Source organism: Takifugu flavidus, unplaced genomic scaffold (assembly GCF_003711565.1).
Source record: "Takifugu flavidus isolate HTHZ2018 unplaced genomic scaffold, ASM371156v2 ctg221, whole genome shotgun sequence".
Lineage (NCBI taxonomy): Eukaryota > Metazoa > Chordata > Actinopteri > Tetraodontiformes > Tetraodontidae > Takifugu > Takifugu flavidus.
The window spans coordinates 1,934-27,500 of NW_026621890.1; the positions used below are offsets into that span (position 1 = coordinate 1,934).

Below are 25,567 nucleotides of genomic sequence, written 5' to 3' on the forward strand. Positions count from 1 at the left end.
GTAGCCTGTCTACCTGTGGGCGTAGCCTGTCTACCTGTGGGCGTAGCCTGGCTACCTGTGGGCGTAGCCTATCTACATGTGGGCGGAGCCTGTCTACCTGGGCGTGGCCTGTCTACCTGTGGGCGTAGCCTGTCTACCTGTGCCGCAGGTGTAACCCTTCGCAGTCGTTTGGGGATATTTGAGCATCTTTTAGATCTTTAAGGCCGTGAGTCTAAACAGCTCCATGCTGCGGCCCTTTGCTGCCGCTTGCACGTGTGTGTGTGTGTGTGTGTGTGGTGTGTGTGTGGTGTGGGTGTGGGTGTGTGTGTGTGTGTGTGCGTGCACATTCATGAATGTTGCTTCCTGCACGGTCGTGCACGTGGACCCCAGAGCTCCGTCTCTCTCTCTCTCGCCGTCTGTGCCTGTAATCCCTGAGTGTGTCACTAATGGCAGGTCCAGGTGTTCTGCTCTACTCTGCCCCCCCCAGGGACCGCGCTCCGCTCTGTGTGTGTGTGTGTGTGTGTGTGTGTGTGTGTTCCTCTCATGGGGGGTTAGGATCTCGGAGAAGGGGGCTGTCCAGGATGCCGTTCTCCAGAAGGGAAGGGAGGGCAGGGGAGGGTGGGTGGGAGGTACCCACCTCTCGCAGCTTGCTCCTGGACCCCCCTGGGCACCAGACCCCCTTCTGCCGTCCTCCCCCAGGACCGCCATCATTTTCCACACTCAGCTCCGCCTCCTGGAAGCCGGTAGATGATATTTTCCCAGTAGACAGAGTCTTTGCTGGAGTATTTGCTCTGCTCTGAACCTGGCTCTGATGGACCTGCTTCTGATGGACCTGGCTCTGATGGACCTGGCTCTGATGGACCTGGTTCTGATGGACCTGGTTCTGATGGACCTGTTTATGGCCCCGCCCCCACTCAGCTGAAGGTTGCTAACAATGGATACGTTCATCACGTTGCATGAATTTAGCATGAGACACACGGCAGCACGTCAGAGTACCGCATCATGCAGTCCTGCGTTCCACACACACACACACACACACACACACACAACACACACACACACACACACACACACACACACACACACACACACACACACACTCACTAGAAGAGTGTGTGAGAGACAGAGCGAGTGTCAGGTGAGTGTGTTTCTAGGTTAGCGAGCGGACTGTCAGTCCAGCAAACCTCATTCCTATAAATAACATCGCCGGCAGCGTGCACACAAGGACAGAACACTGTTGTGTGTGTGTGTGTGTGTGTGTGTGTGTGTGCGTGTGTGTGTGTGTGTGTGCATTGGCTCGTCCTTGTTGTTTACCTTCCACGTGCGCGGACGCCTGACCCTCAACAGACGGCGAGGGTGGAGATGCACCAGTTTCCAGGAGCAGCCACCTGATGGCGCTGCACTTGTGCTGCATCAGACTTGAGGCAAAGGTCAAAGGTCATCGGACCGGACCGGACCGGGTCTGAGTGGCTGCGACTCTGCTGAGGTCAGAACGTTCGGGCTGGAGGAACGTTTCTGTCCTCCAGTAATCAGCTCGTGAGCGCCTCCTAACCTGCTGAAGGGTCACTGCAACACGGAGCAGGAACCAATATAGGGACATGATCCTCCAGCTCACTGTCCCCCCCCATCGTAGCCCCTGCTCATAACCTTCTGCCCCCAAACACACGTGCACGCACACACACACACACCACACACACACACCACACACACACACACACACACACACTGCCCATATGGAGCAGTTGGCGCCTAAAGCAGGCGGACACATTCCCAGGGCAGAAGGTGAGGGTCCCCATAGCCCCCCCTGCACGTGCGTGAGTGTGTGTGTGTGCGTGTGTGTGTGTGTGTGGGGGGGGGGGGGGGGGGGTCGATGCATCGTGACCCAGACGGACGGCTGTATCGTCCCTCCTGCCAGTCCCCTACAGTCAGGCTGCATCCGTCCCATGTGAGCCGCGGGGGGGGGGGGGCAGCAAAGGATTGTGGGTCGTCTGGGCCCCCACCGTGGCGGCGTTCCCTCGGCAGCCCTCTGCTACCACAGCTGACCACACGCTCGGCTCACATTTCACAGTTGCTGGAAGCTGTTGACTTGTTGTCATGCCGACGTGATCCAGTGATCCTCCAGCTGGGATGGCTGTCGTGGCTTCAGGCTGCCGGACCGGGAGCCGGAGCCTGTCCGGATTTTAGGCTCCGGTGTTTGTTGTGACACTTGTTACCGTCAAGATGGTCACGCGGACGCTGTTGGAACCATCGAAACCGGAGCCTCGTTTTCAGAAAGTGGTTCTGAGTCCGTGTGAGAGAATCAGAGCGAGCGTGCGCCCAGAGCTCCGAGGGTGGAGGTTGTTTTTCTGCCCCCTATGGATAGAGAGTGTGTGTGTGTGTGCGCGTGTGTGTGTGTGTGGTGTGTGTGTGTGTGTGTGTGTGTGTGTGTGGGGAGGGTAGCCGGAGGGCTTTGGAAGGGGCCTGGGGAGCTGTGGAGGGAGGGATGAAGCCAGGGATGGGAGGAGAGGAGGGAAGGCTGAAGGTCTGGGCTGGATCCTGGGATAGATGGTGGCCAAAGGGAGCCGCTCATGCTAACTGGGAATGATGGGAAGGTGACAAATTAGGCTGGTTGACGCCCCAGGATGTAGCTGTGAGTGCTAACGTTAGCATCGCTCTGCTGCTAACGTGATGGTGTTGGTGTTCCTCGGGGTTCTTCCTCTCGTTGACCCCGACGTGACCTTTGATGAACCGGTTTTGGGTGCTTTGTGGCTAAGTGTCTAATCCCTGAAAGGTCTGGGCTCAGGCGTCGTGCACGTGCACGTGCACGTGCGTGAAGGTAAACGTGGTTCAGATTCCTCAGCAGCAGCTCTGGGAGCTGGAACCTTTTTGCTGCTACCAGCTGAGCTCCTCTGATTCACACATCAAAGCGGAAGCCCCCCCACACAGATAGCATCCCTGTTAGCAGCGCTAGCCGGCGCTCTCCTCCACAGAGAACTAATGGAGCTGTTGTTCTCTCCGTCCATTATCGCATTTCAATCTCTTTTCTTTCCGCAACTCTTCCGACAGCCGCCGTGTAAACGTGGGATCAAAGCTACGCGCTCGCTACGTTTACGTCTACGTGATGTTTTACGCGATGCGTTACGTGTTTTTTGCCCGTAACTGAACGTAGACATGTTAGTTTCTGTGTCTTGGTTCCGCTCGGGGGTCCGATCCCGACGACGCTAACCCGTCAGGACGCTACGCCGGTGAGGTCACTTCCTGTCCATTAATGAAAGCACGTGCGCTGAACAGACGACAACTGCTGCTAAAGTTTTGGCCTTTGATGCTGCTTTGATGTGTTTCCCTCAGTCATTCCGGAGTTACGGAGTTTGGATGGGGGGGGGGCGAGACATAAAGACAGCGGGACCAGCGTGTGAGTCTCTTCATTAGAGCCCGTCCTCCACATGCCACATGTCTGGATTATTAGAGGGACGCCGTCCCTCCGTTATTCCGGGCCCGCTCGGCGCTCCGTTTGGATCTCCCTGCTCCTGTTTGTTGTTCCTCACCCCGGCCTCATCTGTCCATCTGGAATGCTCCTCCTCCTCCCCGTGGCCTCCCTCGGTCCCGTCCAGGCCGAGCCGCGGGGGTGAAGGCCGGCGCCGGCGGGGGAGAGGCTGTCGGACGGACGGAGGGACGGGGGGGGGGGCGTCGGCGCTATAATGAGGGACAACATGAAACGGGCGGAGGGAGGGATGGAGGGATGCTGGGGGCGGAGAGGAGGATGAAGGATGGCGGAGGGAGAGCCGTGCTGCCGGGGCCCTGTGGTCGGCCGCTCCGCTCCGCTCGTTTGTTTTCCAAATGAAGGGGGGGCCGGGTCGCCCCCCCCAAAAGAACTGTCTCCTCTTGGCTCCTCTCTCCCGTCCTCGTCCCTCAGCCGTCCGTCCTCCTCATCCTCTCCCGAGGATTCTTCTCTAATTGAACTTTTCATTGAAATTTTCCTCGCCCCCCCCCCCCCCGCCCAGCAGTTTCTCCCAGTCCGCCATCCGGCCTTGTCTTGCCGGGCCCCCTCGTGGCCGCCGACAAAGGCGCCGTTAAAAAGCCGTGTGATCCTCCATTTTAGCGCCAGCCACGCTAGTCAGAGGATTAGCGCTCTTTAATGACACTAATCTCTCCTCCCCTTCTTTCCCAACACCCCCCTTCCCAAAAGTGATTTCTCCCACTCACTTATCCCGATTGTCCCGCTTGTTCCGCCTTTTTTCCCTTCACCCCTTAACTCTGCCACGTGACCGAGCTAATCTGACGTGATCCACACGAGTCGGAGCGGCGCCGCAGCCCTGAAGAACGCCGCCTTTCTTCCAGAGTCACGCCTGAGACGCGTCCGTTGGTCCTCCAGCTGGGACGCCGGCGTGTCCTCTGGCAGCGCCGCTTGGTCTGCAGTCAGAATCAGAACCGCTAGCGGTCCGGTTCTGGCTCTGGGCGGGCCGTCTCAACCTGTCCATTAACGTCGCTAGCATGTTGTTGTCCAACCATAAGGAGAGAGTGCCCTAAAGCTATTGATATTAGCGCTCCCATTAGCAGCAGCATGCTAATGCCACCGCTAGCTGTTATAAGTCTTATTGTCCACTTGTCCACAGGATGTTTGTTGTTGGTTGTTTGTTGTTTTCCTCCGTCCTCTCATGCACTCGTAGCACGAGAGCTGCGCTCCTCTTCCCCTCCTTTATTTTTATATTAAAGTCAGACACTTTAACCATCTTTTGAACATGGACCTCCTGCAGAGCCACATTTGCTCATCCCACACACACACACACACACACACACACACACACACCACCACGCGCCGCACACCCAACACAACACCACACAGTTGTGGACGAGGCATTAGCGAGCGTGCTAAAACGGTCCCGAGGAAGCGTCCCTGTCCTCTGCTTCCTGTCCTCTCTTTGATCTGGTACTGGCCTAGTTGATCCATCAGATTAAAGCCGAGGGGGCGGAGCCTTCTCTCTCCTGATTGGCTGGTTTCTCCAGGCACATGTGAACCAGCTGTGCTGTTCTTCTCCTCCGAGGGTGCAGAGACCAAAGGAACAATGCAGAATGTTCTCCAGACCCCCTCTGGTGCCTCTCGCCACTCCGGAGTTGAGGAGTTTTTATGGAAAACCGGACGGGAAGGTCGGGCGTGTAAACGGGGATGGCGCTCCCGCACGGCAGGAAAGAGAGCAAACGTTGCCGTGGCGCCGCTCCACACATCCTCCTAATCGCTTCCCCGACATTTCAATCTGCCAAGACCCTAATGAAAATATGATGAGGCGGATCTATGGTCCAGGGGGACGGATGGAGGGGTGGGAGGGAGGTGACGGAGGGAGCGAGGGAGGCTGGAGGGAGAGAAAATACACTCTGTGTCCTTATTTTCTTTCTGCGCGCTCCGCCGGGGATTCAGAGTTCTTGGAGCTTTTTATTTAGATGTTGCTGCCAGTCTCTCTCTCTCTCTCTCTCTTTCCTCTCTTTTCCTCTCTCTCTCTCTTTCCTGTGTCTCTCTATCCTCTCTTTTCCTCTTTGTCCTCTCTCTCTCTCTTCCTCTCTGTCCCTCTCTCTCTCTTCCTCTCTGTCCCTCTCTCTCCTCTGTCCCTCTCTCTCTTCCTCTGTCCCTCTCTCTCTCTCTTCCTCTGTCCCTCTCTCTTCTCTTCCTCTGTCCCTCTCTCTCTTCCTCTGTCCCTCTCTCTCTCTTCTCTGTCCATCTCTCTTTTCCTCTCTATCTCTCTATCCTCTCTCTCTCTTTTCCTCTCTGTCTCTCTCTCTTTTCCTCTGTCTCTCTATCCTCTCTCTCTCCTTTTCCTCTCTGTCCCTCTCTCTTCCTTGTCCTCTATCTTCTCTCTCTCTCTTCCTCTTTCCCTCTCTCTCTTTCCTCTGTCTCTCTCTCTTCCTCTGTCCCTATCTCCTCTTTTCCTCTGTCCTCTCTCATCCTCTCTCTCTCTTCCTCTGTCTCTCTATCTTCTCTCTCTCTCTCTCTTCCACACTCTCCCAGTTTAACCAGTCCACGTCCTCTTGCCGTCCCAGTCCAACATGCGTCTGTCCCTCTTTGTCTGTCAGATGGTGACGATGACCCGCGGGACTGTCCTGGGTCCCGTCCTCGCCCTCCAGTAAGGATGTGGCGTCCCCTTCGCAGATGCCAGACGGCTGCTGTGATCTTGGCATGGCCACCGGCGGCGAGGAGGAGGGAGGGGCGGGGCTTCCGTACCCGTGTCAGTTCTGTGACAAGTCTTTCAGGTACAAACCCCCCAGGCCCCGTTTTCAAAGCACCTTTGTTTTTGCGTTAGCAGTTAGCTTCCTCCGGGAGCCGCGCTTCCTGCCAGCGCGCGGGGCCGCTGATGCTAAGCTAACGTCAGCCGCGTTCTCTCTCTGCAGCCGTCTGAGCTACCTGAAGCGCCACGAGCAGATCCACAGCGACAAGCTGCCTTTCAAATGCACCTTCTGCAGTCGTCTGTTCAAGCACAAGCGCAGCCGGGACCGCCACGTCAAGCTGCACACAGGTAGAGGAGCCGGGCCGGCCTGTAGGCGCACGCCGCCGCCGCCGTTGCTGATCTCAGCCGTCGTTTTCCCCGATACAGGCGACAAGAAGTACAGCTGTCAGGAGTGTGAAGCTGCCTTCTCCCGCTCCGATCACCTGAAGATCCACCTGAAGACACACAGGTAATCCCCCCTGATCCGGCCACGGGGACACCGCCCCTGGCCACGGGACACGCCCCGGCCGCGGGGACACGCCCCCAGCCGCCACCGCTAACGCCTCCTCTCGCCTGCAGCTCCAGTAAACCCTTCAAGTGCAGCGTGTGTAAACGGGGCTTCTCCTCCACCTCCTCGCTGCAGAGCCACATGCAGGTAAACGTCGGCGTTTTATTCCGCGCGCTTCCCAAATCACCTCCGTTTTTTTTCCCGACCTCCGCAGGCTCACCGCAAGAACCGGGAGCACCTGGCCCTGAGGAGCGAGCGGGACGGGGGCAGGAAGGGGGCGGGCGGCGAGGCGGAGCTGGAGCAGGACCTGTACATGTGCGACTACTGCGAGGAGACGTTCAGCCAGACGGACGAGCTGGAGAAGCACGTCCTGACCCGGCACCCGCAGCTCTCCGACGGGCCGACCTGCAGTGCATCCACTGTCCCGACATCTTCCTGGACGAAGCTTCCCTCCTCGCGCACATCGAGACGCAGCACGCCAACCGCAAGCACAGGTAGAGCCACGCTCCTCGCCGGGCGCCTCCCCGCAGCAGCACGTCAGACGCGCTCCCGTCTCTCCGCAGGTGTCCCGTCTGCTCCGAACACTTCCCGTCCGTGGAGGACGTCTACTGCCACCTGGACAGCCACCGCCAGCCCGACTCCTCCAACCACAGCGCCACCAGCCCGGACCGGCGCTGGGCAGCGTGGCCTCCATGAGCTCGGCCACGCCCGACTCCAGCGCCAGCCTGGAGAGAGGCTCCACGCCGGACTCCACCCTGAAGCCCGCCCACTGCCTGGAGCGGAGCCGCAGGAGAGGGGCGGAGTCTGCGGAGGAGCTGGTGATGGGCGTGGCCCAGCCCGGAGCAGGTGAGAGCGGTGCCGGTCCGTCCTGGTGTCCCGGTGTAGCAGCCCCTGATGTGGCGGTTTGCGTCCCCACAGACGGGGGGGGGATCTGGGGCAAGGCCACGTACTCGTGTCCGTACTGCTCCAAGAGGGACTTCCAGAGTTTGGCCGTGCTGGAGATCCACCTGAAGACCATCCACGCGGACAAGCCGCAGCAGAGCCACACGTGCCACATGTGCCTGGACACGCTGCCCACGCTCTACAACCTCAACGAGCACGTGCGCAAGGCCCACCGCGGCGGCGGCGGCGTGGGCGTGGGCGCGGCGGCGGGAGCGGCGTTCCCCCTGCTGCAGTTCGCCAACGTCACGGCGTTCCACTGCAACTACTGTCCAGACATGTTCGGAGACATCAACTCCCTGCAGGAGCACATCCGGGTGTCCCACTGCCTGCCGGGCGCCATCATGGCCGGTTCCACACCTTAGGTAGGGCGGGCGTGGCGCGGGCGGCAGGAAGTCGTGTTGTTGTTGACGGCGTCACGTCTCCCCCGCAGAAGGAAACCACGCCTTCTTCTGCAACCAGTGCTCCATGGGCTTCCTGACCGAGTCCTCGCTGACGGAGCACATCCAGCAGACGCACTGCGCCTCGGCCGTCGGGGGCGGAGCCGCGTCCGCGGGATCGGCGGCCAAGCTGGAGTCCCCCGTGCTCCAGGCGGCCTCGCAGTCCTTCATGGAGGTGAGTCTTCAATGTGAGGTGTGAGGGGCGCCCAGGCAGACGGCGGCGCCGCCGCCCTGGGCGCCGCCACACACGGTTGCTGCGTCGCCGACGGCGCGGACGCAGGTTGCCCCTCCCCCCTCCCTCCGCCTCTGTGGTTGTGTCTGTTCCATCTCGTGTGTGATGACCCCAGGAGTAAAGAGCCGCTGTTCATGTCCAGGTTTACTCTTGCCCTTACTGCACCAACTCTCCTATCTTCGGCTCACTCCTCAAGCTCACCAAGCACATCAAGGAGAACCACAAGAACATCCCGCTGGCCAACAACAAGCGGCAGGCCAAGGTCGCCGACCTAAGCCCCGCCTCCTCCGACGTGGAGATCTCCTCCCCGAAGCGGCACCGGCTGGGGGGGGACTCCACGCCCTCGGCGGGGAGTAACGGGGACTACCCGTGCAACCAGTGCGACTTGCGCTTCGCCAGTTTTGAGGCGTTCCAGACGCACCTGAAGTCCCACCTGCAGATGCTGCTGCGGCGCCAGTCCTGCCCACAGTGCAACAAGGAGGACTTCGAGTCCCAGGATGCTCTGCTGCAACACCTGACCATGCACTTCACCACCACCTCCACCCAGTACGTGTGCGAGAGCTGCGACAAGCAGTTCTCGTCCGTGGACGACCTCCAGAAACACCTGCTGGACATGCACACCTTTGTCCTCTACCACTGCACGCTCTGCCAGGAGGTCTTTGACTCCAAGGTGTCCATACAGGTGACCCCGGCGCGACGCCCACACACCCCGAGCCTCCGTCCCGCGTCACGCCTCACCTGTCGGCTCTCCTCCCACCTCAGGTGCATCTCGCCGTCAAGCACAGCAACGAGAAGAAGCTGTTCCGCCTGCACCGCCTGCGCCTGGGACTTCAGAAGGAGACGGACCTGCAGCTGCACGTCAAGCTCAACCACCTGGCCCAGAGACCCGGCCTCCCCGGCGGCCTCGGAGCAGTGAGGCGCGTCCCGTGCTGGCGGGACCCGCAGGTGTGTCCCGGGTGTAACGCGCTTCTTGTGCCGCAGGGCTCAAAACCAGGAAGTGCATCTTCTGCGGCGAGACCTTCGGGACCGAGGTGGAGCTGCAGTGTCACATCACCACGCACAGCAAGAAGTTCACCTGCCGCTTCTGCGGGAAGGCCGTGCACACGCTGTCGCTGCTGGAGCGCCACCTGCGGGACAAGCACTGCGTCTTCGACGGCGCCGCCGTCACCGGCAACGGCGGCAGTCAGAACGGGACGCCCAACGGGCTGGCGCAGTCGTCCAAGCGAGGCGGAGCGGCGGGCGGCGGCGGCGTGGGAGGAGCTGAAAGGTCGACGGTGGCCGCGCCGAACAGGCCGACCTTCAGAACATGCTGCTGAAGGGAGGGGCCGCTCAGGGGGGGGAGAACGCCAACAGCCACGAGGCCAGCGGCGGCGAGGAGGAGGTGACACCCGCCGAGCCCATGTACGCCTGCGACATCTGCGGCGCCGCCTACACCATGGAGTCGCTCCTGCAGAACCACCGGCTGCGCGACCACAACATCCGACCGGGAGAAGACGACGCCGGTAAGCCCCGCCCCCGGGAGGGTTATCACAGGGTGTAATAACGCTGTAATAAGCCTCACCCTGCAACGCGTGTGTGACCCCGCAGGCTCCCGCAAGAAGAAGGCAGACTTCATCAAAGGGAACCACAAATGCAACGTCTGCTCCAGAACCTCTTCTCGGAGAACGGCCTCCGCGAGCACGCCCAGACGCACCGCGGCCCCGCCAAGCACTACATGTGTCCCATCTGTGGCGAGCGCTTCCCCTCGCTGCTCACGCTCACCGAACACAAGGTACGCCCACTCCCTGCTTCCCGCTTCCTGCTTCCTGCTTCCTGCTCCCCACTTCCCGCTCCCTGCTTTCCGCTCCCTACTTCCTGCTCCCCACTTCCTCCTTCCTGCTTCCTGCTTTCCACTTCCTACTTCCTGCTCCCCACTTCCTGCTTCCCGCTTCCCACTTCCTGCTTCCTGCTCCCTACTTCCTGCTCCCCACTTCCTGCTCCCTGCTCCCCACTTCCTCCTTCCTGCTCCCTGCTTTCCACTTCCCACTTCCTACTTCCTGCTCCCCACTTCTCCTGCTCCCCACTTCCTGCTCCCCGCTTCCCACTTCCTGCTCCCCACTTCCTGCTCCGGTGACCGCGGCGCGTTAGCTTCAGGGGCGGACTTGATCTGTGGGTCTTGGTTGTGTCCAGGTGACCCACAGTAAGAGTCTGGACACGGGAACGTGCCGGATCTGTAAGATGCCGCTGCAGAGCGAGGAGGAGTTCATCGAGCATTGCCAGATGCATCCCGACCTCCGCAACTCCCTCACCGGCTTCCGCTGCGTGGTCTGCATGCAGACCGTCACCTCCACCCTGGAGCTGAAGATCCACGGAACCTTCCACATGCAGAAGCTCTCCTCCGGTTCCGGACCGGGCGGGAATGGCGTTGGGGGCGGAGGAACCGGCTCCGCCTCCTCCTCTCCCAACGGACAGCTGCAGCAACACAAGCTGTACAAATGCGCCTTCTGCCTGAAGGAGTTCAAGAACAAGAGCGAGATGGTGAAGCTGGACGTCAACGGGCTGCCCTACGGCCTCTGCGCCGGCTGCATGAGCAGGTACGCCTCCGGGGCGTACGCCGGCGTCCCGGCCGGGAGGGGCGGAGCTTCCCTCCGGGAGGGGTGGAGCTTCCCTCCCGGCTGGGACGCCGGCGTGACCAGAACCCACCAGAAAACCTGGTTGCAGCCAGATGAACATGTGATCTCCCTCACACCAGGGGCATCAACAGCCAGAGCCCCACCCAGGGGGGCGGGGCCAGCCTGCCCGGGGACCCGCAGGGCGACAAGGTCGGGACGCCGCTCAAGTGTCCGGAGTGCGGCGTGAAGTTCGAGAGCCAGGAGGATTTAGAGAGCCACGTGCAGACGGACCACCCGGAGGTCGGCGCCGAGAGCAGCGCGGCGGGGAAGAAGTCCGAGGGCGTGCCTGCCCCCAAGGTGAGACAGGGGGAGGAGCTTCAGGGCGGCGCCGTCCTGCCCTGACCTGGGAACCAGGATGTGGCTCTGCAGCCAGACAGACATCAAAGCTGTTGCTGTTGTCTTTGATCCCGCAGAAGAAAACCTACCAGTGCATCAAATGTCAGATGACCTTCGAGACGGAGCGCGAGATCCAGATCCACGTGGCCAATCACATGATCGGTGAGTGTGTGTGTGTGTGTGTGTGTGTGTGTGTGTGTGTGCGTGTGTGCGTGCGTGCGTGTGTGTGTGCGTGCGTGTGTGTGCGTGCGTGTGTGTGTGTGTGTGTGTGCGTGTGTGTGCGTGATTAGCACATTAGCATGAGGTCCAGACACTTGTCTTCTGTTACCCACATCAAAAGGGCATCGTGTGATGTTAGCATGACTGTTAGCATTAGCAGGAGCTGTCCACCTGTCTCTGAGGACGGTTTCCAGCTCTGTGTCTCGTCCTCACGGTCTCAGTCCCCACGTCAGTTGCTGCTTCGTCCATGTGTCCCCACACTCAGAGCCCCCCCACCTGGATCCAAGTCGCTGATGGTGTCCACAGCTTTACTGGTTCCACTGGTGGTTGGTCCGGGGGCCCCAGGGTCCGGGGGGGTCCCGGGGCTGGGACGCGCCTCTGCTCTTCCACATGCGTGCACACTCACTCTGAGCTGCGTGCACGTGTGCGCGGGCCGTTCCCGTGTCACTGAGGACTTAATGAGGCGGTTAAGAAGCTTTTGGAGTCAGCAGAGGTTGATAATGTGGCTGGTGTGTGTGTGTGTGTGTGTGTGTGTGTGTGTGTGTGGTGTGTGTGGTGTGTGGGTGTGTGTGTGTGTGTGTGTGAGGGAGGCAGCAACCAGCAGCACGGCTGCTCTTCCGCAGGATTACACCTGGACGACCGGCTCCTGACCATTGCGCCCCCTGGTGGCGCTCTTGTGTCACTTCCTGCAGGTCCTCTTGCCCCCCCCCCCCCCCATCGTGGTGGGGTCACACCACGAGACCTTTGCACCTCTTGTTTTTCTTGACCCGTCCTCACTTTTGAGGAGCTTGGGCCTGATTGGTTCTGAGCTCTGGTTCCTCTGGTGGAGCTCCGCAGGGCTGCGTCCTCTCGCCTCCTTCATTTGGTGGCCCGGCGAATTCTAGCGTACCCTAGCATGGCTCACGCTAGCTACACGATACGTTCAAGCTGTTCATCACCATCAGAGTTGTAAGGATTAAGCTACATTCCCAAAATAGCCACTTTAAGAGCAAAGTTAGCGTCCAAACAGGTCCAGGTAGCACAAAACCGTGGTTCTAGCCGCGGCTTGGCTGCGTCATCACAACATTCGGTCTCTGTCCGAATTCTCGTTGAATCGTGCTCGGAGAGCAGACAACAAACAACCAGCTAGCGAAGGACTGAGAGATGTAAGAGGAAGAAAATAACTCAGCTTTTAGCATAAACAGCCTTTTAAAATCGAGCAGAATGAAGTAGCTAACTAGCTAACATCTCTAGCGTACTCGCTGTTTTTGTAGTTGCTGTTCAAAAAGGATGTTGATCTTGAATTCGGACGCGAGAACAGATGACAGCACCACCCCCAACCCCCCCAACCCCCGCCACGGTCTTCCCTTCCTCCCCCACCACCTGGAGCTAGCGAGCCATGACACCAGAGGGAAGGAGGGACGGAAGATGAAGGGATGAGGGATGGGACCACGGAGGGTTCGAGGGAGGAGAAGAGGAAGAGAAATAAGAATCAGGAGTGAGCAAATACAAGTTTATGGAAACTGTCGCCACACGCGTTTGGCTAGTTTCTGTACGGATGGAACATTAGCCAGTGGCGAAATATTCCACCGAAAACTGTAGCGCGTTTGCTAGTTTGCTAGTTTGGTTTAGACTCCGCCCACCTCATTTCAGTCCCTTCAGGCTCAGATCCTGAAGCCTAAACCCTAAACTTCGGCGTCTCTCCGTGTTTTAGGCATGAGAACGTAACAGGAAGTGGAGTTTAGAGGTCGCGGCGCCGCAGAAAGATGCTAGTTTACGGCTGCTTTGATCTTCGGGAGGAAACGGCCTCCCGGTCCGCCGCCGCTTCCGCTCATTGTTGGTTAGCGGCAGCAGAAAACCGTCTGTCCGTGATGCGTTTGGCAGTTCTTCAGCGTCAGAGCGGCGCGTGCACGAGCGTTAGCGTGCACGAGCGTTAGCGGTTAGCGTGTGTTTGGAGAGCTGCCGGCTCCCCCGAGGCCTCATTTTGTCGCCTCCTCGCTTGATTTAGCTTCTTTTCTGCTGCTGTTTATTACCAGTCGTTACAAGCTGTTTGGAAACCTAATAGGACGCACTGACAAATGGACCGGGAGAGTGCTGGGGGGGGCAACAAGGAGGGGGGGGCAACAAGGAGGGGGGGGCAACAAGGGGGGGGGGGGCTCGTTAACTCACATCTGCTGTTTTAACATGTCGGATTTTTATGACTGATGTCTTTATTATTCCTGTGAGTGTTTGTGGGGGCTCTGTGCTGCTCTGTGCTGTTCTGCTCTGTGCTGTGCTGCTCTGTGCTGTGCTGCTCTGTGCTGTTCTGTGCTGTTCTGCTCTGTGCTGTGCTGCTCTGTGCTGTGCTGCTCTGCTCTGTACTGTTCTTCTCTGTTCTGCTCTGTTCTGTGCTGCTCTGTGCTGTGCTGCTCTGCTCTGTACTGTTCTTCTCTGTTCTGCTCTGTTCTGTGCTGCTCTGTGCTGTGCTGCTCTGCTCTGTACTGTTCTTCTCTGTTCTGCTCTGTTCTGTGCTGCTCTGTGCTGTGCTGCTCTGCTCTGTACTGTTCTTCTCTGTTCTGCTCTGTACTGTGCTGCTCTGTTCTGCTCTGTGCTGTGCTGCTCTGTTCTGTTCTGCTCTGCACTGTACTGTGCTGCTCTGTTCTGTGCCGCTCTGTTCTGTGCTGCTCTGTTCTGTGCTGCTCTGTGCTGCTCTGTGCTGCTCTGTACTGTTCTGTACTGTGCTGCTCTGTTCTGTTCTGTGCTGCTCTGTTCTGTCAGTGCTGCAGAAACCAGGCAACAATTATCTCCCTGCTTAATTCACTAACTATTCTGAATTCATTTTCTCTGGTGACAAACACACATCTGTCACAGCTGCTTTGCACGTGTGTGTGTGTGTTAGTGTGTGTGTGTGTGTGTGTGTGTTATTGTTCGTGTGTGTGTGTGTTGTGTGTGTGTGTGAACACGTGCACGGTGCAGGCGTTTATTAGCTGGAATGCTACTCTAATATGCTCGTGTTGAAGGATAGAAGAAGACGGCGCCCCCTGTGGACACCTGCACTCCTGTGTCACACCTGTGTCACTCCTATGTCACTCCTGTGTCACACCTGTACGATGTGTTTTTGCTGCTCACCTGTGATCAGTAACCAGAGCAGGAAGGGGCGGGGCCATGAGACAAACAGGAAGTCCTCGATGTGGCGGTCGACCCGGCGCGATGCGGCGGCGGCGTTTGGCTGCCGTCCTCCTGCAGAGCAGCTGGGCTTCATTAGCCGCTGGTGTTAATTACCAGCACACACCTGCACGTGCGCGTGCATGACGTGCACGCTCACAGCCTGGGATTCAGGGTCACCTTGCTGCCTTCGTCTTACCGGGCAGCGAGGAGGCGCGATGGCGCCAGACGGGCAGGTTTAGGTGTTCCTGACGCACCTCAAAGACGGCGAGGGCTTCGGGTGGGGGCGGGGCCGTGGGCGGGGCTTGGCCGCCAGAGATGTGGTTTACGCATCAATGTGGGTGGTGACCCGGACCTGCACCTGGGCCGGAAACGCCACGGTGGCGCCAGTAAGGCGGTCATCACGGAGCGTGCTAGCTTAAAGACGTCCCCGCCGTCCTCCCGTCCCGTCCTCGCGTCTCTCCTGGACGAGAGTCGCTCATTTGTGACGGAGCCAACCTGCTAATGTTGGATGGCAGGAAACAGCGGCGGCCCTGCCAAACACACACACACACACACACACACACACACACACACACACACACACACCACACACACACACACAGAGGGCTGCCCCTCTGTGCTGCGCCTCCTCCTCTTCCTCCTCCGTCCTCCTGCCTCCCCGCCGCCGCCTCCTCCTTCTCCCCGTACATCTGGCACGCTCAGCTGCTGAGGAGCGCCATAATTATCCCACCGGAGACGCGCACGCCTGCACGTACGTGCGCCGGGCGATCAGAGCCTCCACGTGCTTCGTCTTCGGCGATCCACGCCGCTCCCTGCTGCTCCTCGCCACTACCGGGGCTTCATTAGAGTGTTGATTCATAGTCTGTTTGGATGCCATCCAGATGTTTTTTTAGAGTTGTGGGAGGGGGCGTGGCCATCCCGCTCTCACCTGACCCGACCGGAACCCTGATCGGACCCGTATGGGCCGCTGTTGGGGGTCTACGGGGGCGCCGCTGAAGGCCGGGGGGGTTGTGATTGGACAAAATTGGGAGAATTTGGTATTTGCGCGGTTTGATTGAGACCCCGTGCGCGCTAGCTAGCCGCGGGATGCTTTTAGCCTGTCAGGTGTGGCGTTGTAATTACTGGTCTTTACGGCTGAAGGAGGGGCTGATGTCAGAGTGCTGCTTCCTGGGGTCGCTGGTCGTGTGTGTGTGATTGGCAGTAATTGTGTGTGTGTGTGTGTGTGTGTGACTGGCATCGCGTGTGAAGGTGTGCAGATGTTTGTGCGTGCGCGGCGGCGGCGCCCGCTGTGGCGGCTCGCAGCGGTGCTGCTGCCCTGATTCTGAGCACCACTTTGTGTCAGACTCACCGCAGCGCCACAAGCTACTGAGCATTGTGGAGCGGAGCCGCTAACGCCTCGTCGCCGCTCTTATTTTAGCCCGCAGGAAGTGCGAGCACGGGCGTTTGCTGGTGACCAACCGGGCGAGAAGTGGAGCGCTGGGTTCTGAGGTGATTAGCTTTAGCCTGATGTCCAATCAGAACTCGGGACTTTCGGTGCATTCACGGACCTCCTGAGCCACATTAGCTCCACCAACATCAGAGGAAGTGATGTCAGACTTCCTGTGTGCAGCTGCAGAGCTGCTGGCTGAGATGGTGCGCTTCAAATCATTCTTTAGCATTAGCATTAGCATCGCGGCATCGGTTTTCAGTGGTGTCCGAAGTACCGACTCTCAGATCCGCTGGAGCCTCGAAAGTGATGATGTAGTTTAACTGCAGGTTAGCATAGGAACATCATCTAGCGCGTGTGTGTGTGTGTGTGTGTGTGTGTGTATGTGTGTGTGAGGGAGGGAGAGAGAGAGAGCTGGGAGGAGAAGGGGTTTTCCAGACTTCCTTGCTGGACCAGGACCACCCAGAGGTGTTTCCAGGGTGGCGGGGCTAGCGTTAGCTTAGCATGGACTCAGTCCTCATATCAGGAATAGCTGCTGCTCCTGTTCCTGCTGATCAAAGTTCAGCCCGTTCAGGTTTACTGAATCCCGCTGGAGGAACCTGTGTTGTTGGCAGGTGTGCACGTGAGCTGTGAGTGCGTGCACGTTTCCTTCCCCACGCTGAGCAGCATCTTTCCGAGCGTCCGCCGCTGCCCGGCCAAAGATCGGACAAATGGCTGTCGGATCGATAGCTTCCCACCAGCAATATTTGCTATCAATGCTTGTCGTCCTCATTAGCACAGCAGGCTGCCCCCCGTGGACCTGAATTATTCATACACACACACACATGCACGCACACACACACGCACGCACGCACACACACACACACACACACTGGGTCCTGCATCAGAGGAGAAACTGGCCTCTAGCTTTCTTTTCCTCCATCCTTCCTTCCTCTGGTTCTTCAGCCCAGGGCCCCCTCCCTCCCCCTCCCTCCCTCCCTCCCTCCCTCCCTCACCCCCTCCCCCTCCCTCCCTCCCCCCTCTCTCTCCTGTTTAACCTCTCGTTCACCCGTGTGCTTCCTCACAGCTCCTCGCTCCCTGTGTGTTTTATTTTCCAGTAATTCCAGAGACTGAGCACCTCGTTGTGTTGGCAGATGAGCAGCGTTCGAGCCGCCTGCGCAGCGCGCGGTGCACGTATGCGTGTGCACGTACGCGTGTGCACGCTCTGACACGTGTCGCCGCCGCCGTGCTCATTCATTGGGTGTGTGTGATGGTGTGTGTTGTGCAGTCAATGCTTGAGATTCGTGACACACGGAACTCGACATGCTGCAGATGCTAATGCTAATGGTCATAGAATTAGCATGTGATGTGTTCTGCACTCTTTGATGTGGGAGAGCTGTTGCCATGGTGAACAGGAAGTGTTGAGCATGTGATGGAGCATCAAGTCTGAGCTGGAGTCACATGACACGCGTGTGTTTGCATGTAGGGAGGCAGGGGCACATGTCCTCGGGCGCTCCGTCCTTAGCGGTTGGCTAACAGAGCACATAGTGACCCTGAGGGCGAGGCCCCGATCAATGCTGTGTGGGTGTGGGTGTGTGAGTGTGTGTGTGTGTGTGTGTGGGTGTGGGTGTGGGTGTGGGTGTGTGTGTGTGGTGTGTGTGGGTGTGGGGGGGGATTGTCTAGTTAGCAGGATGCAGAGGAGAGTCTAGGGACCCCTGCATTCCCTGCCCTGGGATAAACACACAGGCTCAAGCACCTGGACACACACACACACACACACACACACACACACACACACACACACGTGTCTTTCTGTTGTTCTTTGTTTGGGTCTGACCCCCCCCAGTGTTTGAGGAAGAGCGCCCCCTACAGCTCACCTGGAGGGTCCCACCTCTGTGACGTGTGTGTGTGTGTGTTGTGTGTGTGTGTGTGTCGCTCCATTGTGAAGTGAGAGGATAAAAGGAAGCATCTCCTGTCGCCATGGCGATCAGGCTAATTACAGCAGCTTAAGTGATTTACCCACAGTCATCAGACACTGTCAGAGCACTGGAGCGTGTGTGTTTTCATTCTTAAAGACCACAAAGGCACGCTTTTAACGGTGTGTGTGTGTGTGTGTGTGTGTGTGTGTGCGTGTGCGTGCGTGTGCGTGTGTGTGTGTGTGTGTGCACCTGAGTAGCGAGCCTTTTTGAAGCCCTAATGGAGAGTAAAGTGTGTGTTTACTGGCTCCCTGGTTGCTGTTTAACGCTTAGTGAGCTGGAACTAATTTACTAATTGAGTTTTGTGTTGGTGAGTAACGACAGAGGGGGGGGGCACGGGGGGGGACTCTGAAGTAGAGACAGAGATGAGTTCTGTTCTGGAGTGTGTGGATGGAGGAGGAGGTGGTTCTGGTGCTGGTGCTGGTTCTGGGTTTTCAGCAGTTTTCAGTCCCGCCTGCTTCTCTGGCCCGTGATCCTCTTCAGGGGACTTCAGTGGTGTTTTGGTTCTCCTCCCACCTCTGGTTCCTGGTCCGGTGGGTCTGGGTCGGACCTCCTCTCTCTCGCTCTGCTCATCCAAACCCAAACGAGCCTTCAGAAACTCCACAAGTGTTTCCAGGGTCCTGACGAGTCCAACAGGACCACCTCACCTGTCCACCGTTCCGTTTCCCTGGAACACCCTCCAGGTCCTGGTCCACCCGCGGCCCCAGGTGAGGTTCTGACCCAGGCCCAGCCTCAGGACGGCGTCCTCCCAGACCTGCGTTGGGCCTCTCCGTCCCTCCCCAGTCTTGTTAAAGCCAGATCAATGCTGCCTCCGTACCTGCCGCTCCTCCTCCCCCAGGAACTCCAGGAATGCTGAGGAACGTCGGTTTGGAGGTTTGTGACCTCCGTCTCCAGGAAGGTCCAGCCGGTCCTGGAGGTCAGCAACGAGACGGTATCTACAGGCCTGGGGCCCTCCTGCTCCAGCCTGGACGTCCCCACATCTGGGCACCTGAAACACTCATGGACCACCAGCGCTCCAGGACTCTGCTCAGGATGGAGACGCCTCCAGATGTGCTGCTGCTGGAATGGGCCTGATGACGGTCCCAGCAGGAGATCAGATGAAGCTCTAATCCCACCATCTCAGAACCGTCTGGACCATCGCTCCCCCAGAGGGGACCTTGGAAAGATCTCCCCCCTTTGTGGTGCTGACAGGAACCACTGCGAGCAGCCTCGCCGCCTCCCCACCAGGGTGGACGGAGTCTCCGTCTTGTTTTAATGGTCCTGGAATCACCGCCATCGTCCCCCGTTCCTGGTGGGGGGCCGCCTGTGCGTGGGTCACCTGTGTGACCAGGTGTTTGACCGGTTCTCCAGCGGCGAGGGTGGTGTCTCCTGCCACCGATGACAGACGCTCCGAATGAAAGGGGTCAGACGCCTCTTCCTTCCTCCTGCAGGACGGCGCCGATAGCAGCTCCTGTTAGATTGATGGCGGTCCGCCTGTCAGCGGGACCACCGGCTAATGACCCGTCCTCGGGACCGGACCGGAGGTGATTAACGGGCCCCCTCCCCCCTCCTCCCACACCCTTTGCTTCAGCTCTCTTTATCTCTCTCATCATGTCTCTCCATCCTCATCTAAACTCTCTGCCTCCCCAGCTGCACGACATTAGCAGCCCTCACACACACACACACGCGCACACACACGCTCACACACACACACACACGCACACACACAGGAGCGTGCACGTCACGGCAGGCCTGACAGATAGATGGATCAGGCCGGTGTTTTGTTGTCGTTAGCTGGGAAACGCCGCCGCTTCATCATCATGAAACACGCGTGAGTTATGGAGAGAGAGCCCCCCCCCTCGTTTGTACCGCCCCTCACCTCCATCACTGGTTGTGCCCCCCCCCCCCGGAGGGGGAGCGTTTGATATCTGACAGCTGATGACAGCAGGAGTGAGGAGCAGGAGCTCTGACAGGAAGCCTCCACGGGCGTGATGGGGGGCGGGGCTCCGCGGATGAGGGAGGCAAACATGGGGGGGGGGCACGTCTGTTGGGGGGGTTGAAGTAAATTCAAAGGGAACCTAAACAACCCTGGAGGGTTACGGAGGAACGTTCCATTATGGGATGTCTTTAAGGTCGAACCTGCGGCGGCCGAACGTCCGCGTGTCCCTCTGCCAAACAGGAAGTGGCGCGTGTGCACGGCGCCTACGTCACATGATCGTCTCGCGTGCAGCGGCGCGGCGCGACAGCACGAGGTGAGGGGGGGCATCGGTGGCGAGGAGCGAGCGGGAGAAGGAACGCCAGGCGGGAAAGCGAAGAGGAGGAGGAATAATGAGGGGAAAAGAGAGAGGAAGGTGGCCCGACGCCCCGCTGCTTCTCCTTGAACACTCTCAGGAGGTCTCCTTCACTCTTTCTTCTGCTCCCTCACGTGCACGCGCACGCGCACATGCACGCACGCACACGAGGGTGCAGCTGCAATTAAACCGTCCCAGCGTGGCGCCCAGATTGAGCGAGAGAGGACTCCACGCCGCGTGAACGCTACCCCTGAAGATGGGGGGGGGGGGTGTGCAAACAGCTGTGGAGACAAAACGGAGGGTTTTCAACTCGCACCCTCTCTGGTCACCTGACCCACGAAGTCTGGGACGGGAGCCGTCGTTGCTTTGATCATCGCGTCAGGATTGTGTGGAGGCGTCGCTCAGGACGGCTGCTTTGTCTTTAATCTTTGCTTCTGTGATTGTGACGCCGTGGCAACGCTCCCCCCGCTGTGATTGGTTCTTTAATTAGCTGCTAACGAGAGCCTTCAGGAAGCCGGAGCACTGATTGGACGTCTTATCGGTGGTAATTAGCTCCATTAAGTCATTAGGAGAGTCCTCAGCACCGTTTCCTGGGGACACGCAGGTTGAAGCGCGTCTCCGTGTGTCTCCGTGTGTCTCCCTGTGTCTCCACGTGTCTCCGCTTGTCTCCCTGTGTCTCCGTGTGTCTCAGTGTGGTCTCCGCTTGTCTCCCTGTGTCTCCGTGTTCTCAGTGTGTCTCCACGTGTCTCCACGTGTCTCCGTGTGTCTCCACCTGTCTCAGTGTGTCTCAGTGTGTCTCCGCTTGTCTCCCTGTGTCTCCGTGTGTCTCAGTGTGTCTCCGCTTGTCTCCCTGTGTCTCCGTGTGTCTCCGCCTGTCTCCCTGTGTCTCCCTGTGTCTCCGTGTGTCTCCGCCTGTCTCCCTGTGTCTCCCTGTGTCTCCGTGTGTCTCAGTGTGTCTCCACGTGTCTCCGTGTGTCTCCGCTTGTCTCCGTGTGTCTCCGTGTGTCTCCGTGTGTCTCCGCCTGTCTCCGTGTGTCTCCATGTGTCTCCGTGTGTCTCCGTGTGTCTCAGTGTCTCCGTGTCACCGGGACAGAAAGAGGCGACGGGAAGCGGGTCGTTTCCATGGCGGCGTGCACACGGTTCTGGCGCCAGCTTTACGGCTGACGTCTACGATTTGTTGTTGTTGTGCATCTGTGCGGTGTCCAGGTGTGATGTCGCCTGCGGTGTTTAGAAACACATCTGGAGCTCAGACAGACCACGGTACCCAGATGTGCTCACACACACATGAACACACTAAGTGGTAAAATGGTGGCCTTTGTTTTGGGGCGGGGGGAGGGGCTTCTGCGTCTGTGTGTCCGGACATCAGCTGTGTCCGTCAGGTGTGTTTGTACAGAAGCTGACAGATGTTATTTTGATGTTAATGAATGTAGAGCACATCAAAGGACGACGACGTGTCACACCACACACCCACACACACACACTGACGCGACAACGTCGGCCAGGCCGGAGCGCGACAGAGAACCAGGGTTTGAGAACCATGCGCACGTCTGACATTAGTGCACGTCTGACATTAGTGCACGTCTGACATTAGTGCGTCCGACATTAGTGCACGTCTGACATTAGTGCACGTCTGACATCACGCGTGCTGGGTGTTCACGAGTGTCTGCTTGTGCTCCAGCCTTCGTGGTTAAAGGTTGTACTATCACAGAGCTGTCTGGCCCCTCCCCCTCACCAGCCGGAGGCCCCGTCCCTGGCCTCTGATTGGCTGGACCCTCACACCTGTTTCGGGGACCTTTATGGACAGCAGGGGGCCACAGCCAGCAGAGGTCTTCACTGTCCACGAGACACCGTGAGACCAAAGAAAGATCTGCTGGATCTTCACTTCCTAGGTGCAAATATCTGTTTCTACAGCTTGTTTAGTCATCTGTTGCTGGCAGTGTTACTAGGTTAGTACTAGATTACTAGGTTAGTACTAGATTACTAGGTTGGTACTAGATTACTAGGTTGGTACTAGATTACTATTAGTAATCAGAACTTTGCTAAGTTAGCGCTGGTGAACATGGACTCACTAACTTCCCAAACACAATCATTTATTTGTTGCCTTCTGTGATTCTGTTGCTCTGTTGGTGTTTCTGAGCTCTGCCTCCATTAGGGATGCTGCTCTGTGGTGTACACACACACACACACACACACACACACACACACACAGCTCTCCAGACGCATTTATTTTTTATTCCTCCCACAGAATAATGAATAACTGTGTTCATTTATTTATTTGTTTGTATTTGAGGCCAACAGCGTGTGTGTGTGTGTGTTGTGTGTGTGTGTGTGTGTGGTGTGTGTGTGTGTGTGTGTGTGTGTGTGTGGTGTGTGTGTGTGTGTGTGTGTGTGTGTGTGTGTGCGTGTGCGCGGTTAATTCATGCAACTTTTGACTGAGCAGGTCAATGCAAGCTGATTGGTTGATGTTGTTGACATGATGTGAACACTGATGCAGTTCTCAATGAATGATGGCTGGTTACTACCCGGAAAAACTGTCTGATGGTTTCCATGACAACCTGGAGCCCCTAAAGCAGAGCAGGATTGTTTGTGCAATTGAATCATTTGCTGTCATTGTTTATAGCATCTAGTCAGAGGTGAAGATGAACGTCGGGAGCTGAGGCTCTAACGGGCTGAGGCTCTAACGGGAGCTGAGGCTCTAACGGGAGCTGAGGCTCTAACGGGAGCTGAAGCTCTAACGGGAGCTGAAGCTCTAACGGGAGCTGAGGCTCTAACGGGAGCTGAAGCTCTAACGGGAGCTGAGGCTCTAACGGGAGCTGAGGCTCTAACGGGAGCTGAGGCTCTAACGGGAGCTGAAGCTCTTACGGGAGCTCTAACGGGAGCTGAGGCTCTAACGGGAGCTGAGGCTCTACGGGAGCTGAAGCTCTAACGGGAGCTGAAGCTCTAACGGGAGCTGAGGCTCTAACGGAGCTGAGGCTCTAACAGGAGCTCTAACGGGAGCTGAGGCTCTAACGGGAGCTGAGGCTCTAACGGAGCTGAGGCTCTAACGGGAGCTGAAGCTCTTACGGAGCTGAAGCTCTAACGGGAGCTGAGGCTCTAACGGGAGCTGAAGCTCTAACGGGAGCTGAGGCTCTTACGGGAGCTGAAGCTCTAACGGGAGCTGAAGCTCTAACGGAGCTCTAACGGGAGCTGAAGCTCTAACGGGAGCTGAGGCTCTTACGGGAGCTGAAGCTCTAACGGGAGCTGAAGCTCTAACGGGAGCTGAAGCTCTAACGGGAGCTGAGGCTCTTACGGGAGCTGAGGCTCTAACGGGAGCTGAAGCTCTAACGGGAGCTGAGGCTCTAACGGGAGCTGAGCTCTAACGGAGCTGAGGCTCTAACGGTGAGCTCTAACGGGAGCTGAGGCTCTAACGGGAGCTCTAACGGAGCTGAGGCTCTAACGGGAGCTGAGGCTCTAACGGGAGCTGAGGCTCTAACGGGAGCTCTAACGGGAGCTGAGGCTCTAACGGGAGCTGAGGCTCTAACGGGAGCTGAGGCTCTAACGGAGCTGAAGCTCTAAAACGGGAGCTGAGGCTCTAACGGGAGCTGAGGCTCTAACGGGAGCTGAAGCTCTTACGGGAGCTGAAGCTCTAACGGGAGCTGAGGCTCTAACGGGAGCTGAAGCTCTTACGGGAGCTGAAGCTCTAACGGGAGCTGAAGCTCTAACGGGAGCTGAGGCTCTAACGGGAGCTGAGGCTCTAACGGGAGCTCTAACGGGAGCTGAGGCTCTAACGGGAGCTGAGGCTCTAACGGGAGCTGAGGCTCTAACGGGAGCTCTAACGGGAGCTGAGGCTCTAACGGGAGCTCTAACGGGAGCTGAGGCTCTAACGGGAGCTGAGGCTCTAACGGAGCTGAGGCTCTAACGGGAGCTCTAACGGGAGCTGAGGCTCTAACGGGAGCTGAGGCTCTAACGGGAGCTGAGGCTCTAACGGGAGCTGAAGCTCTAACGGGAGCTGAGGCTCTAACGGGAGCTGAGGCTCTAACGGGAGCTGAAGCTCTTACGGGAGCTGAAGCTCTAACGGGAGCTGAGGCTCTAACGGGAGCTGAGGCTCTAACGGGAGCTGAGGCTCTAACGGGAGCTCTAACGGAGCTGAGGCTCTAACGGGCTGAGGCTCTAACGGGAGCTGAGGCTCTAACGGGAGCTCTAACGGGAGCTGAGGCTCTAACGGGAGCTGAAGCTCTAACGGAGCTGAAGCTCTAACGGGAGCTGAGGCTCTAACGGGAGCTGAGGCGCGAACGGGAGCTCTAACGGGAGCTGAGGCTCTAACGGGAGCTGAAGCTCTAACGGGAGCTGAAGCTCTAACGGGAGCTGAGGCTCTAACGGGAGCTGAGGCGCGAACGGAGCTGAGGCTCTAACGGGAGCTGAAGCTCTAACGGGAGCTGAGGCTCTTACGGGAGCTGAAGCTCTAACGGGAGCTGAAGCTCTAACGGGAGCTCTAACGGGAGCTGAAGCTCTAACGGAGCTGAGGCTCTTACGGGAGCTGAAGCTCTAACGGGAGCTGAAGCTCTAACGGGAGCTGAAGCTCTAACGGGAGCTGAGGCTCTTACGGGAGCTGAGGCTCTAACGGGAACTCTAACGGGAGCTGAGGCTCTAACGGGAGCTGAGGCTCTAACGGGAGCTGAGGCTCTAACGGGAGCTCTAACGGGAGCTGAGGCTCAACGGGAGCTCTAACGGGAGCTGAGGCTCTAACGGGAGCTGAGGCTCTAACGGGAGCTCTAACGGGAGCTGAGGCTCTAACGGAGCTGAGGCTCTAACGGGAGCTGAGGCTCTAACGGGAGCTGAAGCTCTAACGGGAGCTGAGGCTCTAACGGGAGCTGAGGCTCTAACGGGAGCTGAGGCTCTAACGGGAGCTCTAACGGGCTGAGGCTCTAACGGGAGCTGAGGCTCTAACGGGAGCTCTAACGGGAGCTGAGGCTCTAACGGAGCTGAGGCTCTAACAGGAGCTCGAACGGAGCTGAAGCTCTAACGGGAGCTGAGGCTCTAACGGGAACTTTAGCTGCTGATCCGCATCTGTGCTCATGACAGCGACGTCTGCAGTTCTGAATGTTTATCAGCTCGGTCAGGCCGATGCAACAGCCTCACGTTGCCAAGGCGATGCGAGGACCCGCCGGAGGGGCCGGCGCTCAAGTTTTAATCTGCTCGCAGCAGCTAAAGCTTTGCCTCCGCCAGCGTCAGGTTGACTCGACCGTGTCTCACTGAGGAGAGGTGAGCAGCGGCGTTCAGCGCCAGCAGCCATGTCCGTGTCTGCTGCTTCCCCCGCCCACACACACACACACT

At 58.3% G+C, this 25,567-nt stretch overlaps 1 protein-coding gene across 1 annotated transcript in view; it reads left to right on the forward strand.

Moving 5' to 3' along the window:
* Window positions 1-5,930: 5,930 nt before the first annotated feature.
* The window catches only part of LOC130519829 (zinc finger protein 423-like), a gene marked incomplete at its 5' end in the record, with an annotated part of 31,269 nt that continues 11,632 nt past the window's right edge, over window positions 5,931-25,567 (forward strand). The window contains 22 exon segments of the mRNA XM_057023422.1: window positions 5,931-6,038; window positions 6,041-6,198; window positions 6,337-6,461; window positions 6,540-6,621; window positions 6,732-6,807; window positions 6,875-7,055; window positions 7,058-7,154; window positions 7,224-7,320; window positions 7,323-7,506; window positions 7,579-7,956; window positions 8,024-8,214; window positions 8,414-8,953; window positions 9,034-9,078; window positions 9,080-9,101; window positions 9,104-9,192; window positions 9,270-9,506; window positions 9,539-9,773; window positions 9,859-9,921; window positions 9,924-10,042; window positions 10,441-10,844; window positions 11,003-11,219; window positions 11,336-11,420. Coding sequence (XP_056879402.1) covers window positions 5,931-6,038; window positions 6,041-6,198; window positions 6,337-6,461; window positions 6,540-6,621; window positions 6,732-6,807; window positions 6,875-7,055; window positions 7,058-7,154; window positions 7,224-7,320; window positions 7,323-7,506; window positions 7,579-7,956; window positions 8,024-8,214; window positions 8,414-8,953; window positions 9,034-9,078; window positions 9,080-9,101; window positions 9,104-9,192; window positions 9,270-9,506; window positions 9,539-9,773; window positions 9,859-9,921; window positions 9,924-10,042; window positions 10,441-10,844; window positions 11,003-11,219; window positions 11,336-11,420 — 3,733 coding nt within the window.